Here is a 26,373-nt window from a genome sequence, read left to right as displayed (position 1 = left end):
TGCAGCACACAAACACTCCGCATGGTCTTGTTGATTATTTACTTGTCCTCGACAATCCTTTGTTCGGGGAGCATCCGCCGTCCGTCTGTTGGTCCATGCGGCAGACGGCCCACCGCAATCAGCTGGTCGTTTATGATCCACACTTCGAACTATACATATACAGTAGTTCATTGTTCTCCACACTCAATCAATGATACAATTTTTGGTAAACAGAAATTTATTTCGCGTGTGTGGATTATTTCAAAAAAGGATGCTTCAAACTCTTCAAGTCTTTGTCTCGCCGCCCGCCGGGACTATCAATTTATAGGACTGTTTATTTCCGCATGGTGTGCATTCATCGCCCGGAGGAATCTGATGTCAATAAATATCTAATGGTCCTTCACTCCACAAAGAGAGCTCTCCACTTACAATAGAAAATACACAACAGGACATTGGTAGAAATAATAATGTTCACTGATGTCTGAATAGTGCACGTACCAGTATATGCATAATAGGATTTCCTAAAATAAATAGTGGTGAGCCAACATCTCCCCTGCCTGCTGCTGGGTAAATTCTCAGTGAATATTCTACTAGAAATATTTGGGTTCGCCATCCGTCTGTGAAATGGCTTCCGAAGAAGATGCTGGGTGTTACAAGGTAAGGAGATATCATTTCCTCATTGTTTTGTCTGATTTATGTCAATCTATGTGTGTGTGAGCTCTGGAACATTGCTCTGTAATTACAGTGCAAGTTGTGGTGTTCAGCGGTATATTAGTACAGCTAGATTTGCTCATGGTTTGCCCTACTTCCATGCAATCGAAGATGCACAGCGAGAGAGTCGGTTGTCTGCTGCGAAAATTAATTGAGCTTGGCATTGCAATTCACCTAGCTTCTTCACATTATACCCTCAATACGAGAGTGGCTCGTGCGTTATTAAAGGGGCTGGCATAATTTTAGGTCTACTTTTTTTTCTGGGCACATTTTTGTTCCAAGATTTGAGATGCAAACGAGAGAGGGCAAAGTGAGAGGGGATTGTTATAAAAAGGAAGATAAAGGGATCTCATACTCGAATTGATCCATGCTCGAAACTAGAATTCGCTCGAAACTCACCGGGGTCTTCTTTTGGGTACGAAGTGACTTGGGTACGATGTGACTATGGTATACGAAGTGACCGAAATCGCTTACGATAGTACCGGGGAGGAGTTGAAATAACACTTTCCATGGCTATTATTCGCTTCATGAAACAACACACACAAATACTAATCAACATAAAATTTGTTCCACATGCTAGCCCGCAGATTCTGAAGAGACCCCCCCCCCCCAAAAAAAAAAAAAAAAATCAAAAATAAATGCTGTATTGTTTGTTTTGTATTTTTTTTTTTTTAATGGAAGACTTGTTTGTTTATTCTTGTTGTTGCTGATCAAGTTGTTTTTATTTATTGATATTATTTTTAGTTATTTATTAATTGATGTTTATTTCTTGTATTCATCTATTTAAGTTCTTTTTACTTATACTGTAAATAATAATTATTATTGTTGTTATTATAATTTTGTTTTTTATTATAAATATTTTGTCCTGTGGGGATGTTATAGTGTTAAATTGCTCATAATTTGTATTCGACGAACATTTTTTCTTCAAAATACATTACCATGCTCATAATAGGGCACCCCACCCCCGCCCCGTCAATGCACCCACACACATGCTTTTTTATTTTTGTCAGACACAAACAAACACGTTCCGTGGTTCATGCTTGAAAAAAAACCCGGCTTTTATGGATATGAGTATACCATCGATTGTACGTTCATCCACGACTGACATAAATTACCAATAGCGTCCACTGCCTTTAATTTATAAAGGCCTAAAAAATTAATGTGCTACGTCGGTACATAATTTTGGTAGATCTAAAACATAAGAGTCCAGCATATACACAGTATACATACATCGTACACTCAGATTGTGGTAGACAGTAAATATTAGTTTTAGCTGCTTTCTCGAAACAAGTGTTATTCAGTGTCACATGTTGAAATTTATTATTGACTGTGAATTTACAATAAATTAACCCATCATCTGCATGCCACTATATATATTATGCCAGTGTACAAAATCTTCCTCCATGGTGTCACGATGTCTTGCAGATAAACCATGAACGAACCGCGTCCTTTCTATGACGGTGTGATATCTAGAACAAAATAAACAACCCGCCTTACCAAATTAGCATATTTTATTATACTTCTTTCGGGTGGGCTATTTTACAATTTCAACGAGAGAGTAAAGGACCGAAGGCCCTGTTATATGAAACCATTTCCCTCTCTGCAAAAACGGTCTCCTTTCTAAACCCGGGCCTTAACTTAAAGGCAGTGGACACTATTGGTAATTGTCAAAGACTAGCCTTCACAGTTGGTGTATCTCAACATATGCATAAAATAACTAACCTGTGAAAATTTGAGCTCAACATATGCATAAAATAACTAACCTGTGAAAATTTGAGCTCAATCGGTCATCAAAGTTGCGAGATAATGAAAGAAGAAAACACCCTTGTCACACGAAGTTGTGTGCGTTTAGATGGTTGATTTCGAGACCTCAAGTTCTAAATCTGAGGTCTCGAAATCAAATTTGTAGAAAATTACTTCTTTCTCGAAAACTATCTAGTCACCAAGAAAGGTTTTATGCTAATAATTATTTTGAGTAATTACCAATAGTGTCCACTGCCTTTAACATAACTTAAAGGAACACGTTGCCTTGGATCGATCGAGTTGGTCTTTGAAAAGCGTTTGTAACCGTTTGTTATAAAACGCATGGTTAGAAAGATGTTTAAAAAGTAGAATAAAATGATCATCACACATTTGCCTCGAAATTGCGCGGTTTCCTTTTACTTTGCGAACTAACACGGTCGGCCATGGAGTCAAAACTTTGACTCCCATTTATGGCCGACCGTGTTTGTCGACGAGGTAAAAGGAAAACCACGCAATTTCGAGTGATACTTGTGTGGATCATTGTATTCTACTTTTTAAACATCCCCCCTTTCCAATCATAATGTTTATGCTTTTTATAACAAACGGTTGCAAACGCTTTTTGTAGACCAACTAGATCGATCCAAGGCAACGTGTTCCTTTAACTGAAATGCATTGTATTTGTATGTAAATGTTTTGGTATACTTAAAAAAACACACCTAAATATTGGTTGTTCAAAACAGATTCTATTTATTTTATGGATGCGGCATCTGATTAAAATTTTCGTACATAAACTATACTCAAGGTCTAATCCATATGGGCCTACTGTAGCGGGCCTACCAGTAATTTAAATTGTTTGACTTTATCATGCGAGTTGTCCCATAGTTAGGCTGAACATTTCTCATCATATAAAGAAATATCAAAGCCCGCATTTGGATTATTAATACTAAGTAAATGGTGGTTTTTTTTGTAGAGAGACGCAACACTGTAAATTTGTCGTCCTTTCTGCACTTTCGGCCATGAGACAAGTTGTCATTTCAATGGAATTTCTGTACAGACTGTAATACCATGCACGCACTATATTGCATTACCATTTTCCTGATTTTACTCTTACATTACCGATAACATTTCTGTTAGAAACTGGTGTAAGTATTTTGTTTTTAAGATAACAAAGTACATATAGGTCCTTCTTTACGACATACGTTGTAAACACATCCTCTTTCCCCATTTTAAAAATGGACCCGCCCCTTTTGTCTTGGTTTTTCCTCTATTGTTTCATGAACTAATTCAAAGAGGTTTATTGAAGTTTAGTGGTCAGTGCACGTATCCTGTGACCTCCACCTTGAGCTAATGTGGAACATGAACGCACTGATTTTCAGCAGCGATAACTAATTACAATCATCAAATTGTAAATTTGTCTGAAACATAAAAAAGTCACCTTTTATTTACACATACAAGTAGAGTATCATCGTACATTCTGGGACCTTTCTGGCGGTCAAGATACTGCACTGGTAAAAAGTGGAATTTGCTTTTCGGCTCATAGATATTTTTTAAATAACAAAACAAGTTTGTTTTGCGATGTGCCTCCTTCTTCATATCAAAAGTTGATACAAATGAGACGATGCAATCGTCGTATAAGATATTGGCCTAGTTATTTATTAAATCATTTTCTCCAATGATACGTATAAACCCTACCTGCAGGAAGAAGTCTGGGCTCGAAAAGACTAGGTACTAGAAAAGACCCATCTTGGGTCGTCAGTATTAGTGATTCGTTTTGTGACATCACACTTTGCTTTGCAAGGCACTTATTAGGCAGTGGACACTATTGGTAATTACTCAAAATAATTATTAGCATAAAACCTTACTTGGTAACGAGTAATGGGAGAGGTTGATAGTATAAAACACTGTGAGAAACGGCTCCCTCTGAAGCGACGTAGTTTTCGAGAAAGATGTAATTTACGACGAATTTGATTTCGAGATCGACCTCAGATTTAGAATTTGAGGTCTCGAAATCAAGCATCTGAAAGCACACAACTTTGTGTGACAAGGGTGTTTTTCTTTCATTATCTCGCAACTTCGATGACCGATTGAGCTCAAATTTTCACAGGTTCGTTAGTTAATACATATGTTGAGATACACCAAGTGAGAAGACTGGTCTTCGAAAATTACCAGTATGTGTCGATTGTCTTTAAAGGTCAACTTAACTCTTTGTGAAATCGGCCCGGCCTCAATTCAATATCACATTGTTTTCCATACTTCATGAAACCATGAAACCATGTGGCCCTGTAACTGTAAACGAGTGATGTCACAGGTCTCATGACCTATCGTTAAATCTCCCGCCGAAGTTTTCATCCACAATCTAAACTATCCATGAGATAAGATTTCTCCTCTCAGTTTCTGTTTCGAAACAAAATCAAACAAAACCCTAGTTCTAATTAAATTTATCTTTGTTTTGTCAGTGTGTTTCGCCTGTCAGCACCGAGTCATTATTTTTGACTCTTCGGCAAAGCAATTATATTTTATCAGTGTACACACATGTATAAATATAGTCTTGGTGCAAGACGTTTCTCGTTTCCTTTTCACACACACCGCGGCCAATTCACCGACAGCGCGCGCAACGACTCACCTGACTTATAGTCCACTCACCGCCGGAGAAGTGGACTTATAAGTCAGGTGAGTCGTTGCGCGCGGTGTCGGTGAATTGGCCGCGGTGTGCGTGATATAAGAAAACGAGAAACGTCTTGCACCAAGACTAGTATAAATATTGACCATCACTCATGTGTGTTTCCTAATGTGTTATTTTCGTTGGTGGTCATCTGTATGTGTTGTTTGCGCGATCTCAAATCAACGCCTCAGAATAATCATTTTGACAAGTTGTGCCAATTAAAGTTGCCCATTTCACACGAGAGCTTTATTTAGCAAGGGTCCCTTGCTAAATTATAGCAAGGTTGTGAGCTGTAAGCAAGGCAGGAGCAGCCACTTTGTCATTATTTATTGGTGTGCCTTATCATTGGTTCAGGCTCACCATAAATATCTTATCTTAGGTTCACAAATCGGATAGGCACACCAGAAGAGGAATTTGTCAACGTTTAACGCTCTAAAAGATATCTTGTTTTGAATCAAGAAGAATCAGGCATGAGTCAGAACACAGCCAATGGGAAGAATGTTTGACTGATTACATAATATTGCTCCGGAGTATAAATGAAGACATTATCTGCCCTTTTCAGCCATGTCAACACCAGAAAGACCTTTTCAAATTCGATTCAAGTAGATTTGGTGATACCTAAGAACAATTCAGAATGTTATTCTCAGGCAGTGCCATTTTATTTTTAGTAAAAGGATTGGAAATTTACACTTTAAGACAGTGGACACTATTGGTAATTGTCAAAGACCAGTCTTCTCACTTGGTGTTTCTCAACATGTACATAAAATAACAAACCTGTGAAAATTTGAGCTCAATTGGTCGTCCAAGTTGCGAGATAATAATGAAAGAAAAAACACCCTTGTCACACGAAATTGTGTGCGTTTAGATAGTTGATTTCGTGACCTCAAGTTCTAAATCTGAGGTCTCGAAATCAAATTCGTGGAAAATTACTTCTTTCTCAAAAACGATGTAACTTCAGAGGGAGCCGTTTCTCACAATGTTTTATAACATCAACCTCTCCCCTCTTTAGTTTCTACTCTAACCATTTAAAATTATTGTAGGCCAACCATTTCACTTTAATGAAGTAAAAAAAATAAAAAAATTGACACTTATTTAACCAGACCACGGCCTCCACCCGAACTCTGAGCATGTTAAAACTTTATACATACGGGGTTTGTGGTTACGCAAAATGTGTATGAATCCTTAACGGCTGATTAGCGGTATTTCTCCATCAATTTCAAAAATCACGCTGTGCACACTGTGTCGCCTCGTTTAATTGTGTTTACTCGGGGTTGGCGCGACATGTACACTCCTCTTACAACAAAATTCATTGTGTTGTTTATTGATCGTAAATTCAAGGTTTTGTTAATACTATGTGGTTTAGATATGGACAGAAGTTCAAACAAAAGAGGCCGGCAAACACTGATGTCTTAAAAACACAAGGTCTGTTTGCCCAGCGTGACTCGGCTATTGTAAAAGGTACTCGCGGTGTTGTCTCCTCCGTTAATGAGTAATGGTGTTCTAATTGGCCTCTAACGCCTGGCCTTGCCTTGCCCCCTCCCAATATGAAATCAACACAAGTTCACAATTATTGGTTCATGCATTATAGCCCACCTCAATTATGTTTTAACCTCTGCTCCACCCCACCGCCACCCCAAATTCTCATGTGTAAAGTTGACAAAATATCATATATACGTACAGACGATTTAGTTGTGGGCATTTTGTAAACTCGTTTAGATTTCCCCCGCTTATTTTGTAGAGTTCGGGGACTTCAGTACAGATTGAACGTGTTGTTGCTCCTTATTTTCGATTATGATGCAAACCCTGTATTAAGTGCATGGTTGATGCCATATCGAATGGACCATTTAATCTTTATGCTGTTAAAACAGTCCATTATCCAGTGGTGCATGCGTCATGCAAATAATAAAATATTTACGAGCGGACGAACTTGAGTGACGGTCACTGTTAAAAAAAAGAACAACATTGGTTGAAGGTTGTGAGACAGAAACTCTTTGTCTTGCTTGCTCTTGAAGATAACCCGATTCTCTGATCGAAACGATGAGTCGTCCAGTAGCCGGTGACGTCACAGCAATAAATTTCCCCACCAAAATAAGTTAAAATAATTCTTTGTGGATTCACGTTTCTACCTCCATGGTTGAACTGTGTGCAAATTTATACTTAAAATCGTCGATCATAGTATGGGAATGATCAAATAGATGTGTTCATATTCGGTGTCGTATATGGAGACCAAAGACAAAACTTAAAGGAAAAACAAAAGGTTTCCAATCCATAAGGGAATTCTTAAGACAGGGGTGCTCCCTTAAAACATTTTGTGTGAAAAGTCTTTGGTAAGATAATTGATAAATGTTTTTGTTTAGCCCTCAAATATTTATTTATATATCTACATTTTTTATGTTGTTATTTTTGGCGGGGGGGGGGGGGGGGTACCGAGAACAACAAACCGGACAAATTCCGCATCTGAGATGACTAATAGTTTTAAAGTTAATAACAATATTGTGCATTGTCACACCACCACAAAGTCTATTATAGCCTTCCTACTAAAGTACATCATCAAATTGAAGTTGACTGCATTACTTTGTGCAGAGGGGAACTGATGTGTTATCCGTGTTACCGATGGGCAATTATTAAGTGAAGTGTTCCTGGGTTTTTTCACCCTCTTCTTTTCTGTCCACATGGGTAACATCATTCTTCGATTGTCTTCCAAGTTCAGCAAAGTTGGGAATGTAGCCAGCTGGAATTGCCGCATCCTTTTTGGCCGAGTGGTCAGAGCTTAGGACAGGGCTCACCCTACCGGGGCGCGCGCTACCGGGGCTCTGAGTCGTTATATTACACTTATTAAATCATTATTTAATTATGCGGTCATAGGACGTGTATCCGCTGTTACAATGCTTTCTTGTGTGTTTAACATTAACCATTTAACGGTTTTTTATAGCCATTGTATTAAAGGAACACGTTGCCTTGGATCGGACGAGTTGGTCTACAAAAAGCGTATGTAACCGTTTGTAAAATGCATATGGTATTAAAGTAGAATACACAATCCACACAAATTTGTCTCGAAATTGCGTGGTTTTCATTTTTACTTTGGGAACTAAGGTCGGCCATTTATGTGAGTCAAAAACTCCCATAAAATGGCCGACCGTATAAAGTCGACGAGGTTAAAGGAAAACCATGCAATTTTAAGGCATGTTTGTGTGGATCATTGTATTTTACTTTTACAACATCTTTCTACCCATAATATGCATTTTAAAACGAACGGTTATACAAAAATGCCTTTCAAAGACCAACTCGACCGATCCAAGGCAACATGTTCCTTTAAAGTTAAGGTATATATTCAGTTTGCAATTCTACTTTGCTGTGTGTAGATTTGTTCATACGAACTTGTTCTTGTATATATTCTACGGCCGTGGAGAAAATACTTATAGTTCTGAAAGTACTTCCATGCCTCTGTGGGCCTTTCATACTGAGGCCATTTTGTATTTTTACTTCCTCAGTCCCCATCTCTCAATAGCAAATACTTATGTTCCAATCACGTTTTATCATTGGAGTGATGATGGTACCATGATGATACCCGATTCTGGGCTCGGGCAAGGCCAGGTCACCACCATAAAAAAAATGTTTGCCTGTTGACAATAATTCTCGGCTCAATCTTTAATCCTGATTTATTATCTATTTATTTATTTTTTATTTTATTTGTTTACTCGATTTTATTACATCCTTATTAATTTATTTATTTTATTTGTTCTTGTGTATTTTATGTATTTATATATATGTGTTTATGTATTTATTTATGCTGGTTGTGAATACGATATGGATCCAGAAAAGCGAACTCGAATCATGGAGCGAATCACCCTCAATGTGACCAAAAACTCGATCCCTATGTGTCCCCGGCGGCGTGATACGAACCGGTGGGTGTCCTAGATGTTACGCTACATGAAAGATTCCACATGTACCCCAACCCGGCTGCTAAAAGAAGTTATATAACAAATTACTCGGACACGTGTCCTGTCAACTTTACACTCATTACAGAACAGATGGAGCTGTCAAACCTTACTAAATCCTGCCATTGGTTTATAATGACTATAACAATCACTCTTATAATGGGTTTGTGACAAATCTGTTCTCTGTGCGTACCACACGAAACCATTCTAATGGAATAGAACTAATGGAGTCAACCCCAAGGTGTGCAACACATACAAAATGAAGGCTGTCTACATCGTGATATCCCAGTTGGCCTTGGTGCCCCTTTACATACTTCAATATTGAAAACGCGCAATATACAATGGGTGTTACATTTAACATCAACAACACATTGTATGCAATGACCTCCATTATTGGACCCTCCTTCATTCAACTCTTTGTACTAACAAGCATGGATCTCATTCATTGTTTTCCTTTGGGGTGATACAGAATCAGAGACACGTCCCAATTCAGTTATGGGTCTAATTGTTTGAATGTCACTGCAAAGCACACCAAACAAATATGAGTGTTATTCGAATACGCTTTATAGATATCATGCTGTCTTCATCTTAGTCATTGAATAACAATAATGAACGCAAATAATCATTTTGCAAATAATTGGAACAATACTATTTTGTTCTTCCAGCCTCGGTTTGGTAACCTTGATATCAATGGGAGAAATTCGAGATGTCTCTGCACTATGATAAAGGTCTATATGGTCGAAACGTCAAACTATGTTCTGCATTTACACCATCCTTTCGTATTAATTGGTTGGTAAGGAATATGCAACAGCTAACTCTATTTTCTCACATGAGTGTCACATGAAATCTAAAATCTATACACCGTCTGTTACAAAATAAAGCCTTATGCAATGTCTTCATTGAGATTTGTTTTTCCTTCAAATGTTCATGAATGTTTCATGAGGCTAGAGACTCTAAAACATCGTGCATATAAATGAGCATTAATTGATCAAATCGATCAAGCTAACAAAGAAGGTCAAGGCAAATCTCGGATACAAAATCCAAATCTTTTGCGTGTATAAATCCAGGTATAATGAATAATGAATAATGAATATTTTAGTTGTCCCTGCATTTGCCCCTGTATTCCCCTATTTCCCCCTTTCCCTCGTAAATTTCTGAAACAGTTGCAAACACAATATTTTGGTATGGTGCCTCAAGAAATGTGTTTGTCTAAATGCAAGGGGGAAGATATACGTTTGGTATTCGATTTTAAAATTGCGTTCAGGAGAATGGACGAGAAAGTGTAGATTCGTGAATTAGAATGTACGAGCCGTAACATTGTTTGGTATGCATGCCGTCAGCAGCTTTCGATTGAAATGCATTTTGAAAAAATATTTCACTTCAAAGTAGGGTGGCTATGTACACAAATATTATTCTTTTATGCACCAAAATTTGAATCTGGGAACTGTCAGCAGACTGTGCATTCATATAATGGATTAAATCCTCGCTCCATATTTTCGGCAATTATTATCTAAAGAAACGCGAACACCTTAGTAACGCCTTAGCGTCCTTTCTTTTTGGAAAAGAGGAAAGATTAGTATTTTTTCTATTGTTTTTTTTTTAAGTGGCCGGCCGACACATTGTTAAAGTCAACCGGTTTAAAACAAACATAAAATTGTCAAAATGCATTCTTTTTGTTCGTTAAAATAAAAAAACGGACAAAAAAGAAGGGGAAAATAAGGCGGCCTCTAAAAAGGGCACGGGGCGGGACACTTAATTTTTATTTAGCCCGATAAATTTTTCCCACAGGTTCCCTACACTTATGCGTCGTGCATACTGATTGTTCTCCTATAACAAAGGGTCAGGCTGACTCGTCATTGAAACCATCGGTTTTGTCATGTTTTGAATCTTACATTCAACGGTGTCTGTACCATTGTGAAACCGTATCATGACTTTCTCATCATATAAAACGACTACAACAGCGTATATAATAATGAGATCGAAATTGACGAAGCGAAGAGAAAGCGCAAGGTTTTTGTACCAGCTAAAAAAAAAGAAGCGAAAAGCATGAAAGCTTTTCAAAACTTAACATAAAAAATACATGGTCGTTGAAAAACGCTGGTCTATAAATAAATACGAACTGATTTTCTGCCATTGTTTTGCTTTACCATTGTTTGGGTAATTTCGATTGTACGCAAAACTTTCGATGAATGCCAATAGGCGGTGACTGTGACAGCCCGAGACATCGCATTGTATGACTTCAATGTCAGGTGTGGCCTGGAAGTAACATAAACATCGTCAACAAAACATACGGAACTAAATCTCATTTCTACATTATACTAGATTAGGCTTTCACTATTTTAAAGAAATATAGATTGATAGATAGATAGATAAAATGGTTTAAAAAAATCCTCGCAGCACAAAGGACAGAGCTATTTGATGCGTGCTTGCTGTGCATAGGTTTGGATTGTAGTTTGGTTTGTGTTTTGAAAGAGATTGGAAGATTTCGTTGGGAAGAATTTGGTGTGTCGAGGTGTAGTTTTAGTTATAAAGAAGACGAAACAAAATAAAAAATAAAACAATTCCTTTTTCTTAAATTAAAACCTATGACATCGGTGGTGGTGCATATAGTACAAATCCCGTGGGGGATTTATTGATATTTTCTCATCAACAAGTGAGACATTGTATTTAGCAAAATACTTCACAGATGCCGTGTATTGCATTGAGCAGTAAACATTACGTTCACAAATCCATTATGACCTTATACATTTATAATTTAAAGCCACGGCCATGATAAATAAATTGTCGAAGACATCCTCCACTTCTATCCATAATAAGTCCATCCATGGAGTCATCCAAGGTGTATCCTAACATAATGTATAATAACAACCCTGTGAGAATAATGGGGGGGGGGGGGACTCCTCAGAATCCATATATTTGTGTGCTTTCAGTTCAGATTCACGAGAAAGGCTTTCCTGCCTGAAGCCCTCCTCAGATTCTTTGTGAAAACTCAAAAGTCCGGGGTCGTTTCTATGTTGATTATATCAACAGCTCTCCAGTGCCCTTTACCAAGTTCTAAAACTCATCATGAATGGTCATTAATTTTTGGAGTATGTACAAGAGGTATTATACACTCTCTTTAAAGGACTTTTGACGTCATTGTTTATTGGAAAGTATAATTAATTTCCCTCCCTCTCTCGAGTTTCCAATAAAGCCCAAATAAGCCACACTGTGAAAATGTCATCACATTCTGCGTTGACGTTTTACAAGAAGAAATAGAGGGGGGGGGGGAGGTCAAAAAGGCGACAGTGATTCGTTTGATCTTATTTTGTAATGCACTAACTATTTTCCAATAATTAACAATCACGTCTCTTGGGTCATGTTTCTCAATTTGACCGAAGTTAGACGCAGGTCACTGAGAGCCAAATTATACCAAAAAATATCAGGCCACGAGCTTCGCGCTGTTTTTAGCATCGTTTTACGTAGGTTGTGGCCTAATATAGATTACGTTGTGGTAAAACCATTATTGTCTTATAACCACACAGTGATTGATGGGTGGTGAGGCTACAGTAAGTTAACGCATTTTATCCCTGTGGGAATATGCTCAGACACTTGATTGAGCTAATTATGATAATAAGTAATTTGAGTTTTTATTTGATTTTAATATTTTAAATTGTACGCTGGACTCATATTACGTTCATCGTACTGTCGTATTGTTCATGTATTAGGAACACTGCATCATTACTCGTCTGTCTCGATGCTGACTTTCATAACAACAAATTATTTTATCTCAAATATTTGTTTTCATTGCTTGTGTTATCACCCCTTTCGTTATTACTACCACAAAACATGCTTATACACTGCAAAACTAGGCATTACAATTAACACCGTTGTTATTTCACATTCGCTGTTTGTTTACGCTTCACAGCGCTGAAATATCTTGTTGCACTGATTTTCTATATCAGTGCCATTAAAACAGCATTTCGAATCAACGGCTCGATAAGAAGTTTAATAACATACGGGATACATCAGATTTGCTGTTAAGTTCAAAGAAAGGTGCCCTAAATCATGACCTTTGCCACTTTTACCTACGACAATTGAAAGGTATACATGTATATAGGCTTGGTACAAGGATAAACAACATTTTATAGTCTGAATGGTATAACAATTTATTTTCAGTGAACTAATTTCCCTCTGAAATGAACTTATACTCGAAAAAACGATGTATTAAAACCTTTCAAAAAACCAACAGATGATTTCGGTTGTTGTAATCTTCAAATTTCTGAAGCAGCACTTTAAAGGAATTATGAAAAAGAAGAATTGTTACAACCAAAATTAGAGACAACGTGTTTACATGCTCAAAATTGTGCATGGATTTTCACTTCTCCCCCCCCCCCCTAACTCACACAACCCGATTCTCCATATACTGTACATTATGTTGTAATACCTACAGCTTGTCTGCATTTTGATTACATATTTTACCAAGTGAAACAACTCATAAACAGCGAGACATAATGTAATTAAAACGGGCTCGCGTGAAGCGAAGGTCTTCTGTCACATGACCTGTTGATATTCAGTACACAACATACAAAGAGGCCCATAAATTATATTATGTTATATTATGAATCAAACAATGGGACAGATTTGAGGCTATTGTTCTCGACCTGTTGGCATACATAAAAGACAAAGATCCCAGGGATGGGCTGTGCGGTTAAAGGGACATGTTGGTAATCTTTCTTAAAGTTAATGGGAATAAAAACCTTTGGTTGTTAATAAAAGTACCACAGCAGCTTGCAGTATAATGCATTATGAGAAACACTTCACTTTGAAGCAGTGTTAGAAGATTACAGTTTTTATGCCCCAAATTGAGAAGCGTTACTGTCAGTATCGTTTCTCAGATTGTGTATGCCTGTTAGGGATTACTCTTCCTGCGTGGAAATTATTCTTTCCGGATTGTCGGCGACCGCTCAAATACGCAACCACCATGCTAATTCACTTTCCGATTTCAAGATATCACTCAAACACACCTTTCCATACTTATTTCGCTTCCAAGGCTATTTATTTATTTCTCAATGCTTTGTATTGTTAATTTTTGATTGCTTGTTATTTTGTTGTAAAGCGTCGTGGTATATACATTTTTTGCGTAAGAACGCTATATAAATGCTTAGATTATTATTATTGTTATTATTATTATTTGAAGCAAAATTTCCAGCCGTAGGCTCATCTATATTGATACAATCGATCGAGCGGTTAAAAAAAAAAAACAAGGTATACATTAATCAGGGATGCGTGCTGTATGGGTCAACAATGACACAACAATTAAACACTGGCAATATACACGGGTCGGCTTTATATGTAGACTTCAAATTCTCGGAAATTTAAGCGGCGAGCAGGTTGAATTACGTAATCAACTCCTTTTGTTAAAAGAACGCACAAAGACTTTTCACGTTTGAAAACGAGTTTTTTGTTTTTCTATCTAGGTTAATTGCTTGTTTTTGTGATTGTTAACGACTGGTAGGGAAATGACTTGCCTATCAGATTATTCTAGAAAGGAAATAGCTCACAGGATAGTCTGTGTTTGTACAAATAATTTGAGCTCTCATATTTTTTTTATATATTTTAAATAGCTTTGTTGGTGTGCCCATGATAATAATATCGAAGTCTTATAGAGCACACCAAACAAGGTTCTCAAGGCGCTGGGTATAATTATACAAACTCTTAGAAAGATATATGGGTTATTGCAGTGATGGATTCTGAGACCCAATTTATGTAGCACCATTATAAGGGCTTACAAGGTGATAGGCGCATATATGCAGCCACCGCCTAGCCAAGAACACCGAGCGCGAACCCCTTCTCTTTTCGATAAGTGCACTGGGTTCTTTTACACGCGTTAATACACAACACATGGGACCAACGGCTTCATAAGTCTCATCCGATAAATGATCATAAATCCTAATTAACTCTTGTTAGAGCCCTTTTGGTTATAACTTCTCAGGAGTTGTACAAAGTAAACATCTGTACAAGTTTTGAGATATGTCACCTTTCACGACATTAAAAGTTAAAACAAATTATATTTATTTTAAATTTAAATGAAAGGTAAAGTTGTAGTCTGGAGTGAAACACCCTAAAATGACAGAGATACTGTCCGGGTTAGCACTGCACTGACAATAGTAGTTGTGAAAAAGGTTTACCACGACATGTTCCCTTTTCACTGATCGCAACCCCAAGAAAACAATCTCAAACCTGGAAATAAACCCCATTTATTATTATAATACTCCGTTCGATTGGTGATGGGTAACTAAGTATGGCAACTGACACTGAAACAAGATACCCTTATCTTGGCGATGTTATTGGGCATGTGCTAATTACTCTCGGTTTTACATTTCGCTCACGTATAGCCTACGTCTTTTTTTATTTGAACATTAATGTTGTAAATGTGCCAGCTGGCGCGTGATTTGTTTGCAATGATCAGAGTAACATATATTATGGCTGACAGCTTGCGTCATTTACACAAAAGATTAATAATCAGCAGCAGCACATGTCGGCGTGAATATAATTTTCAAATTATTTTCTTTTCAAATGTGCACACACAGTGTAATTCCTGTGTCGGAAAAGGTTTGCAACATTTTCTGTACTGTTAAAGGGTAGATACGTTTCGATTAATAATCACTATTTAAAATTATTAATGGCAATAACAACTGTTAGTTAGAAACTAAACAATAAACGTTGATTTAAGAAGGCTACAACAGCTTTGATAGTGTAAAGCATTTTGAGTGTAACATTACGAAGTAATGTGGTTATGTTAAAAAAACATCAGTACTGTATGCCTTCATTTTGAATATGAGAAACCGTACTGCCAGTAACGCTGCTCAGATTGTGTGTGAGCCATGGCCATAACCGCTCTAGATTTTCAGTAATATCTAAAAGAAAAAGGTAACCTTTTGAAAAGAAGGTTATACAAAATAATTTTCTTAAGTGAATGTGTCAACAAATGTTTACCCCTGACGTTTTAATCACCGCATTGGTCATGTTCTTTCTTGTTCTGTCCGTGAGTGGCGGGAGATGTTTTTATTATTAAACCTTCTACATGTACATGTATTCACCATAGCTCAACACAAAGTCGTGCTCTTTTCGTAACCCATGCGTCCTCATGGTTAGTCTTAGTTCAAGACCCTATTGTATTGATACTCCACGAACGCTCTCACCCATAGAGATACCGACTATCACCATGAGATAGCAATTCTCGGGCTGATTGCGGTTCGCGGTTGAAAGCGCCCTCTATCGGCAAGGGGAATAAAGAACACGAACGTATCGAACCAAGACTATCCTCTGGCGCAAACAGTCTTGTTGATCTTGTTCCACATGCCCTTTCCACATGCCCTTTCTACGTGTTCTCGCCTCAATGGTCGTAGAGCATTTCCCTCTCTTCTCTGTACTCCGTACTCTCGATCAAAGATGCGGAAATGCCCCCCCCCCGGTCCTGACGTCATCACTGGAAATTTGTTGACGTCATAGACCGTTGGTTTCCTTTCAGGCTTTCTTGAACGAGAGCTTTCAAATGTATTGCGTATATGGACAGAAAAGATCAGATTTATATATTGAATAACGTTGGATACTTGTATGTTTCTATTTTTTTTATTTTTATATATAATTATTTTAACTTAAAGAGGAGCTACCAAAATACACTGGATTTTGACATGTTGTGTATTCTTATAAGCTGTATATTGGTTTTGCTTGTTTATTTGTTTCTTGTTTCTTAGATTGTTTGCTTCTGTTTGGTTGCTCGGTTTGTTGATTATACGTTTTGTTCTGTGTGTGCTGCACTTCTTCTTTTTGTTGGCAGATGTGATATTTTATCCGTGATCTACACATTAATTTGCAAAGCGCTTGGATCAATTGGATTCTTGCATAGACTCATATTATTTACAACTGGGCCATTTTCACGCAAACCCCTCCGGAGAGAGCAGGGTGCGTTTCAGCGGCTGTAACCAATAATTGTTTCTGACGTCATAACCAAAACGGTAACCGAGCTCACAACTCGGTTATCGTTCAGTCTGCAGAGCAGAACCAACGACCAACAACCGAAACAGCTTTTGGTTACCGCCGCCAAAACGCACCCCAGGATTGCATATAGCCACGGCCCAGAGTCTACTTGTGATAATTCACAAATTACATTACATACTAGAAGATACAAGAAATGCAACAAAAGACTCCCTGTTCAAAACAAAGTTCATCATGCATTCCCAGTTCACAGGTTGCCTTTCATGAAAATGGTTACCAAACCAAATATTATTGTTGCTTCACTTACAGAATGAAGGTTACACGGACAACGAGCCGGGTTGCTCCTCTGCCCCGGACACCCCGGGAGATTCGAGCTCGCCCACGGTAGTTGTTGTTGTTGACGAAACGTCGCCCCCTGATCGTCGCCCATCGTCACCCACATTCAGCTGTAGAACGCAAATGTCCGTACTATCGTTTGATGGACCCATCTGCAGAATATGTCAAGATAACAAAGGTTGGTAGGACGAGTGTATTGTTTCATTTTTATAAATATATTATTATATATTCATGGTTTACTAAAATACTGCAATACAGCGGCTAAAAGCCGAGGTGCACAGTTTACAAAAACAGTTATTAAAAATATCACATTATGTGACATATTATTATTACATTAAAAGAAAGACATATCAAATAGCTGTTAATAAAAAAACATATAAACACAGGCAACAAATTTGGGAAAGTAAAATATAAAAAAGAGCACAAAATATGTTGATTAGTTAAAAATTAATCCATTGCTCATGATCCAATGAGCCTCGCCACAAGATAACAATATTGAAGTAGAACATATAAAGCATCATTCAGTAAACCCAATACTGCTATCGATATTGGAGCAATTATTTTTATAGAGTTTGAAATCCCTTTGGTAATTAATCCACATATTAATAGCCATGAAAACCTACTTGTTAAAGAGATGATGATAGTTAAACAAAAAATACATTTCTTTGAAACGACCCCATTCGAAGTCATGTACTTTTAGAGTAAGATATAATTATCACACAACTATTTCAAACTGAGAAAGGCTTCAGGCATGAAGCCTTTGCATCAGAAAGCACACAATTATTCTATGCAACAAGGGTACTTTTTGTGTCATTATTTTCTTGCAACTTCGATGACCAACTCAGCAAAACACTTCACATTCTATGCACATAATATGTTGGGTTATAATATACCAAGTGAGGAATCACATAGTCTTTGACAATTACCAAAAAGTATACCCTGCCTTTAAAGCCATTATACACATTCAGAACTGAAAAACCAATAAGTTCACAGATTTACAACTAACTTACAGGTTTTACAGAAGGTAATGGCGAAAGAATTCTCTTAAAATATTATTCAATGAAATGCTTTACTTTTTGAGAAAACATTAAAGAAAAAAGTTCCCTTGGATCGGACGAGTTGGTCTATTTAAAGCGTTTGAAACCGTTTGTTATGAAATGCATATGGTTAGAAAGATGTTTTAAAAGTAGAATATAATGATCCACACAAGTATCACTCAAAATTACACAATTTTCCTTCTTCGCGAATCAACACGGTCGGGCATTTATGGGAGTCAACATTTTGACTCCCATATTAATGGCCGACCGTGTTAGTCGACGAGGTAAAAACAAAACCACGCAATTTCAAGGCATATTTGTGTAGATCATTGTATTCTACTTTTACAACATCTTTCTAACCATATTATGCATTTTATAACAAACGGTTACAAACGCTTTTTATAGACCAACTCGTCCGATCCAAGGCAACGTGTTCCTTTAAAACAATTATCGATATTGAGAATTAAACACATCATGACACGGCGAAACGAGCGGAAACGAGGGTGGGTTTTCCCGTTCCCGACTCCGATGACCGATTGAGCCTAAATTTTCACAGGTTTGTTATTTTATATATAAGTTGTGATACACGAAGTTTGGGTCTTTGGACAGTACTGTTTATCGAAAGTGTCCATTGGCTTTAACTGAGGTAGGTCACAAGGAAGTAAATAAAATCAAGTGAAATTTAAAACGATTTAATGACACTACCGTTCGCGTAAGTTTACAAACTTATCCTGGTTGGAAACCAGTACTGAAGCTCCGGATTTGCGGAAACACCCCATGCAATTATCGTTCTCTAATGAGTTGTGGTGAACCTTACTCGGCCGGCGTTTCGATGTTATGGTCTCAGTATTTACCGGGGAGAAAACAACAGACATAGAAAAATGTCGCCTTCTTTTCCGCTGTGGAACTGTTCTTTCGAATCAACCACAGACTGTGTTTTCTTAATTTTGTTTTCAAAGGCAGTAGATAAAACATCAGACGAAACAAACCGGTAAACACTTACATTTTATATTCAAACAAACTTATTGAACTGTAAAAACTTTAAAACTGGTTATAATTTATTATTATTTATCATAAAGAACACACTAAAGCTTCAACAGAGTCAATTTAAGTTGTGATTTGAAGGAAAAGTGTACCTTTGGTGTTTTGAATTGTTAAATTGTTTTAATCCCATATAAATGTTGATGTATACATTAAAGGAACGCGTTGCCTTGGATCGGTCGAATTGGTATTTGAAAAGTGTTTGTAACCGTTTGTTATAAAATGCATATGGTTAGAAAGATGATTCAAAAGTAGAATACAATGATCCACACAAATTTGCCCCGAAATTGCGTGGTTTTCCTTTTACTTTGCGAACACACACGGTCGGCCATTGATGGGAGTTAAAAATTTGACTCCCATAAACGGCCGACAGTGTTAGTCGACGAGGTAAAAGGAAAACCACACAATTTCGAGTGATACTCGTGTGGATCATTATATTCTACTTTGAAAATATCTTTCTCATCATATGCATTTTATAACAAACGGTCCCAAACGCTTTTTAAAGACCAACTCGACCAATCCAAGGCAACGTTTTTCTTTAAAAGTAACATGTGCATTATATTAAATGTATTTCATGAGGTTTTCGCGTTTTTTAGATAACGAGAGAATAGAGAGAGAATTCTTTCGAGGCAGGAAGAATAATCCCTAGCAAGAATAAACTCTCAGACTCAATTTGTTGGCATAGAAAACTGACATCTTTTCAATACCACAATAATCTTCGAAGAGAAATGTTTCTAAAAATGCTCCATACCATCGATAGCTGCTTTATGGGCTTCCAAACAAAAGTTTTGGTTGCCATTAATTTCAAAACGTCACCTTTAATTATGCCATTTTAATTGTTTTACATTAACAGCCAAGGAGAAGCTGGTGTCGCCCTGTGGGTGTTCGGGGTCTTCAAAATATGTGCACAAGAAGTGTCTACTGAAATGGATCATGTTAAAAGGTGCTCAAGAATGCGAAATATGCCAAAAACCTTACGACAAAAGAGTTACAAAAGAATCGTATTTTACCGTGAGTATAACTAATCATTTTTTTTCCGAGGGTTTTTTATTTTTTCCGAGGTTTTTTAAATTTTTTTTTCGTTTAAAATTGTACATTGTGTGATGTATAGGTCTATATTTGAAGTAGAACGCATCCGCGGCAGGAAAGTTAAAGATGCTATGTCAGATTTTTGGCCCCAAGCTTAAAAAAATTGACTTTTTGTTTTGAGTGAATGGTATTTCAAAGAGTATCACCCGCTCTAACGAAAACAAGTTTAACTTTTACTTTTAATGGTCAGGAACCATGACAAAAATTTAAAACGTTTCTTATAAAACACATAAGAATTGGTCACGTGATATATTGTCTGGATCCTGACAAAAAATAATTTATTTCACTGCTACTAATAATTGGCGGACTTTTTCGAGCAATGGCTCAAATGAAAGCTTGTAACTTTCTCGACCCCCATCAAAATACCTATTGAACTTTAAAGCAAAATTTTTGGTCAAATCGGCCAAAAATCTGACATAGCATCTTTAATAACGAGTCCCCTCAATCCACCGTCAAGCGAAAGTAGAAGTCGCGGCTGGTTTAATCCCATACAAATCGGACTTAGTGTTGGCCTATTTAATACAGCTGACGTCATGCGCAGTTACGGTCTGTAGGCGGCCATTTGGGGTGAACAAAAAGAGCGAGAAAAAGCTAAGATTTTGAGAGAACAAAAATGCCAATTTTATTTTCGCCAAACCAGGATTTAGGGCAACAGCGAGGTTCGTCTTTCATTCATGATTTCTATGAACAGTTCATGTACCAATGCAATTACACATCTGGAAGAACACTTTAAAAATCATTTCCAAGGGAGTAAAAATGTTCATTGACGAATAATGATATTTCCTTATTTGGACATAATCAAGTCGACAAGGAGATAATTAGTACACCAGGCTGTTTTTGTGTATTGTAGATGGATGTCTAAGGATCCCGTATATTTGACGAGCGCTCAAATGCCGGCGATATCAGAACCTTATTTGGTAATTGTGTGAGTGCACCAATAGTTGACTCGTGTATGAGACCTGAATTAGTCTTTTTTTCAAGAAGTTCTTTACCGTTACCACCATCAATTGGAGTCTCGAGTAAGAACCATGGTACAATGTACCATGATTGACCCATGGTACAATGTACAATGGTAACCATGGTAAAAAATACCATGGCATAACCATGTGGTACAATACCATGGTACTTTTTACCATGGTTATACCATGGTTGTGTCCAAAATACCATCTTATGAGGGTGGTTTCGAACGATCGGGGAAATCTTGGGTTTAACTTGGTCCAAAGTCTATGATCGCGGTGGCCTGAAGTAGCGCCCTCTTGAGGATTAAACCTGCACTCCTCGGCTTGTAGGATGCGATAGCAGGATGGCGTCAAAAGCCGGCCCCAAAGTCCGTATTTTGAGCGGGAACTTGATATCGGGAAAGTCATTGTACCTGACTTTACTCAATCCCTCACCGAGGTTTAACGAAGAACTATCATTGGCTGATAAGAATCGAGGCGGTCAAAGATGGCTGCCAAGTCAAGAGGTCTTTTAGAGTGGATTTTCTAAGTTGATCGCTTCCAATGATGTAAATGCCATGGATTAACCTCTTCTGAAAGTCTCTGTAAAAGTATGTATGAATATGTTTTGCTACATCAGCACACGTACATGCTTTACCAGAAGGTTCAACTATATTGACATTACGCGCGAGAAACGGTCAGTGGCTATTTCCTGATTGATTTTTCAATCCTTTATTCTTTTCTTTTCCAGCCATCCGAAGAGAACACTGTAGCCTCCTCTATCGTAGTCCTCCTCCTTCTCCTGGGTGTAACAGCTGTCGGTATCTACCTCCTGGTCGACAACCTGACGTATTTCCACGGTAGCGTAGGGATCAGTATATGGGTGCCCATCAGTCTACTGTGCGTTGGTATGATCGGACTCTCTGTGTTCTTACCCTGGATTGCGTTGTTCTGCATGAGGACCAGCAGGCGTCATACCGGAAGCCCGTCTCTGACCCGGTTGCAGACACCGATTGAACTTCATATATGAACCTAGTGAACCTGAAAGTAGTGCATGTTGGGTACGATTGGACGATCAGTTTTTCCCAGACGTGGCTCGAAATGACGTGGACAATATAGAAGCAGTCGAAAATTAAACCTGAATTGAAGGCACGTACTATTAGTACAGGTACAAACTTCTTTTCAAAATGTCTGGTACTTTAGATAAGGTATATCATGGAGCATGGTTTACTCTTTTATAGAAGCAAACAAAGGTAACAGAATTGTATTTTTTTGAGTGATGATGTAAGTCTCCTGTGCAAATCCAAGTTATGATAAACCTTAATATCGAAAAGACCTTGGGTTGTGAAATACCGTTTATCTACCGTTGGTTATGTTTTTGTATTTTCTGTTATTATGTAAGACGTTTATCGTAAATAAAAATAATACCAATAGAGATAGTTCGAATATTGCTGTGCAACTCACAGATAATTTGATTGAAAAGTTCTGGTGTAATATAGCATGGAAGTCTCCCGAACCCCCCAACAATCTACTCCGCGGTAGTAGAATAAAGAACGTCGATTCTCTTGAACAAACTCTACCTGCCAAGTAGATACACACATGGTGTTACCGCAAACCTACATTGGTAAATGACAAATATTGGAATTGTGGTTTTTATACATGGAGGAAGGAACTCCATGGTTTAAAATGAACACATTGTAGTGAATGAGAGGTGTGGGGTATACAATGATAGACGATGGGAGGCTACGTGGTAGCATACTTACCAGGTAAATGTCCATAGTTCTGAGCATGCGTACATTAGCACATCAGCGCTAGCGAAAACAATGAGTTTTACCTGGTCAGTCTGTTGCCACCTAGACTTGTGGACAAGTCGTTAAATCAGCCCCACGCGGTAAGATAGTCGAGTTGTAGCGGTGCTCTCGCGGGATCACTGCTCTCCCCCGCACTGCTGGCTCCCCGATTTCTACTCATTAGAAATCGGGGAGCCAGCAGTTCGCGCGAGAGCAGTGATCTCAACTCGACTATCTTTCCGCGTGGGGCCGTTTTAACGACTTGTCCACAAGTCTAGCTGCCACCAAGCGTCCAATTGCCACAATGTTAAGTGATTCCCTGCTAGAACTAACGATATTACCTTGAGTCAGCATTGGTCTGACTGGACTAGGGAAGGTACACGTTTGGCAATTACTCAAAACAAATATTAACTTTAAAAACTGACTTGGTAGCAAGCATTGGAGAGCTGTTGTTGATAGTATACAACATTGTTGGTTACGGCTCCCTCTGAAGTAACGTAGTTTTTGAGAAAGAGGTTATTTCTCACTAAAGTAATAAAATACTTCTAGCTAGAAGTATTTTATTCCTATCTGAAAGCACACAAATTCGTCAAACGAGGGTGTTTTTTCTTTCATAATTTTCTCGCAACTTCGATGACCAATTGAGCCCACATTTTTACAGGCTTGTTATTTTATGCTTATGATGGGATACACAACGTGAGAACACTGATCTTTGAATCAAAGAGTAAAAGCATCAAAAGTGATTTGCTCATCCCGCTAATTTTTCTTCAACAGTGATGTCGACGACTGTTTTAGAATTATATATGCTACAGTGGTATACAACCTATTATGTTTACCATAGGTAATAATTATTTAAGGTAATCTCAAATATTGAGCATATTTTTTTATAAAGGTTGCTTGGACAGTCACACAATGATTTTAATTTGACTGGTTCCCGGCTGATATGCGCTTTAAAAGCCAAAATTGATGTCTGTTCCATGAAGAAGATTTTCGTGGCAAAGATTTGTCCTTTATTTGCAGTCGGGGACAATAATTGTAATGTCTGACAGCACGATGATTATGGTTAAAGCATTGAGGAAGAATTTCTTCCTCCATGGTTAAAGGCATGCCTGTGTGAACGTCTAGTACTGTGAGGGCTGCGCTCTGTATAAACATATCGCCTTGTATAGAAAACACATTAATGGTTTTTGTGTCATGACGTGCAATGTACAAAACAATGCTCTCGCCTACTTTTTTTACTCTTCATCTTTTCTAAGTTATTATCATTTTTTAATTAATGATTTAGTGAGGTTGAGATCGTCGGTGCATTTCTTAATTATTATTGGCTTATTATCAGTGCTGAGTTATCTGCTTCTAACACTCTCGGATCATTCCTTTGATTTGCTTCTACATCATCAAGGGAAAAGGTGTCCGCTGTGTTTGCTGCCACCAATCGTCTCGAAATATTATTATCATGCAGTGGTAGTTGTGATGGATAATGGTGTTACATTCATTTAAAACTAGACACTAATTTCAGGGTTTTTAGCAACTTTAAACAAGTAAGGGATGTTACTAATGTTATTAGTTAACTTGTGGCTAATCTCTGTATTTGGGGATTGTCGTTGGCTTCGAGAAGGGGTTGTTGGCCTCGACGTTTCGAGCAGTATACTCAGCTCGTCTTCAGGAGAGAATATGTATTTTGTTTACTGTTGTAGTAAACATTCTGCTCCTATTGGAATTGTTTATTATTTTATTTTCAGATTGTAATACAAGGAAGGAAGTGGTAACACATAGAAATTATAGACTAACCAATTGCATTTAAAAAAAAGCTTTCGAAGCAAGCTAATAAGATAAGTTGTTGCTACGGAAGCTTATGCGGTGTTTTTAATTGTTTTTATTAATTTTATTTTTATAATTTTAAGTGCTACCACTACCTTCCGTGTTTTGTCTGTCAGACTAACTCTTCTATTTGTTGTTATGTTTTATTTGATTTTTTTTGTAATACAAAAAAGTTTAACAACACAAAAAGGGGCTTTATCTATTGGTTTACTGTAAATTAATGCAAGGGGAGGTCTATCATTATTTACATGCGTTTATTTCTTCTTGTCAATAAGGGTAAAACAAGCTGACTGATCCCGAAGATTTTTGTTTGGGCATAAAGATCCCCCGAAATATATTGGGCCAGAAGAAAGAAGAGACTCTGCGATTAAACATTGTTTTCTCTTCATTGTTGCCACGTCACATGGCGCAAATAGGCTGAAATAAATTTAGTTTGTTTTATTCATAACATAAATGTTAAAAATATGAAGTGATTTTGAACCAGTTTTGTTTTTATGTGAAGTACGATGCAATGTTGCTATACTGTGGCTTCCATTTTGCCTATGCATTATTAGTGCATGATTATTTGTGTGAAGTACCAACTCGTACACTTTTTAATAAGTCGTAACTTACTGCGTATTTATTGATTAATAACTATTATTATTATTATTTATTTAAGGTTAATAATAAATGCAATTAAAATAATAATAAAAAACCAAGAAAAACACACGATCCTCCTGATGGCTTTACTTGTTTATAGCTACCATGCCCCAGTGACACATTCTCGCATTGGTCTAAGCCTAATTGTTGCATGTCCTTTCAAGCCACATAAATTTATTTTAAACTGATATTACCAAAAAACCTTTTTAGTTCATTTATCTGTTCTCAAATTTCTTGTTTTATGATGGCTTTTAGTGAAATTAATACATTTGATTAAAACCCGGTTCGCCGAATGGGAAATTCGAGGCGAGTTTTGGTGACGCACAATCGGTAAGCGCTCCGTTTCCCTTTCAATGAAATTCGCATCCCGCGAAGCATTCGCAGGAAGTATGAACTGTAACTTAATTGATTCAAATTAATAATAGCTAAAACTATAGGTGGCGCTATTTGTGTTTTAAAACACTTCTACTCTTATCGGACACTTGCGCGAAAAACTGTCTAATAGTGCGGCTAAATAAAATTGAGACCTACCGTGTAACGGTTGTTATATAGTTGTCGATCAAGGCGTTTACGGGTAAACGAATTCCGACACGTTGGTTTAGCGAGGGGTATTATTCACCAACTAATTTGTTTTGTCGGGGGGGGGGGTACTCTCAGATTAGTGCAGACAAC

General features: G+C 37.5%; 1 protein-coding gene across 1 annotated transcript; it reads left to right on the top strand.

Annotated features, from left to right (window-relative positions):
• The first annotated feature begins 67 nt into the window (after positions 1-67).
• LOC139934025 (E3 ubiquitin-protein ligase MARCHF1-like) lies at positions 68-25,671 on the top strand. The gene is made up of 4 exons (XM_071928298.1): positions 68-636; positions 17,323-17,527; positions 20,281-20,438; positions 22,206-25,671. Exons 1-4 carry the CDS (start codon positions 604-606, stop codon positions 22,482-22,484), a joined length of 675 nt encoding a protein of 224 aa, XP_071784399.1. The 5' UTR covers positions 68-603; the 3' UTR covers positions 22,485-25,671.
• Positions 25,672-26,373: the final 702 nt, after the last annotated feature.

This window comes from Asterias amurensis, chromosome 2, assembly GCF_032118995.1.
Source record: "Asterias amurensis chromosome 2, ASM3211899v1".
Taxonomy (NCBI): Eukaryota; Metazoa; Echinodermata; class Asteroidea; order Forcipulatida; family Asteriidae; genus Asterias; species Asterias amurensis.
Note: the sequence above shows the minus strand (reverse complement) of the source record. Positions and strands in the feature narration are given on the sequence as shown.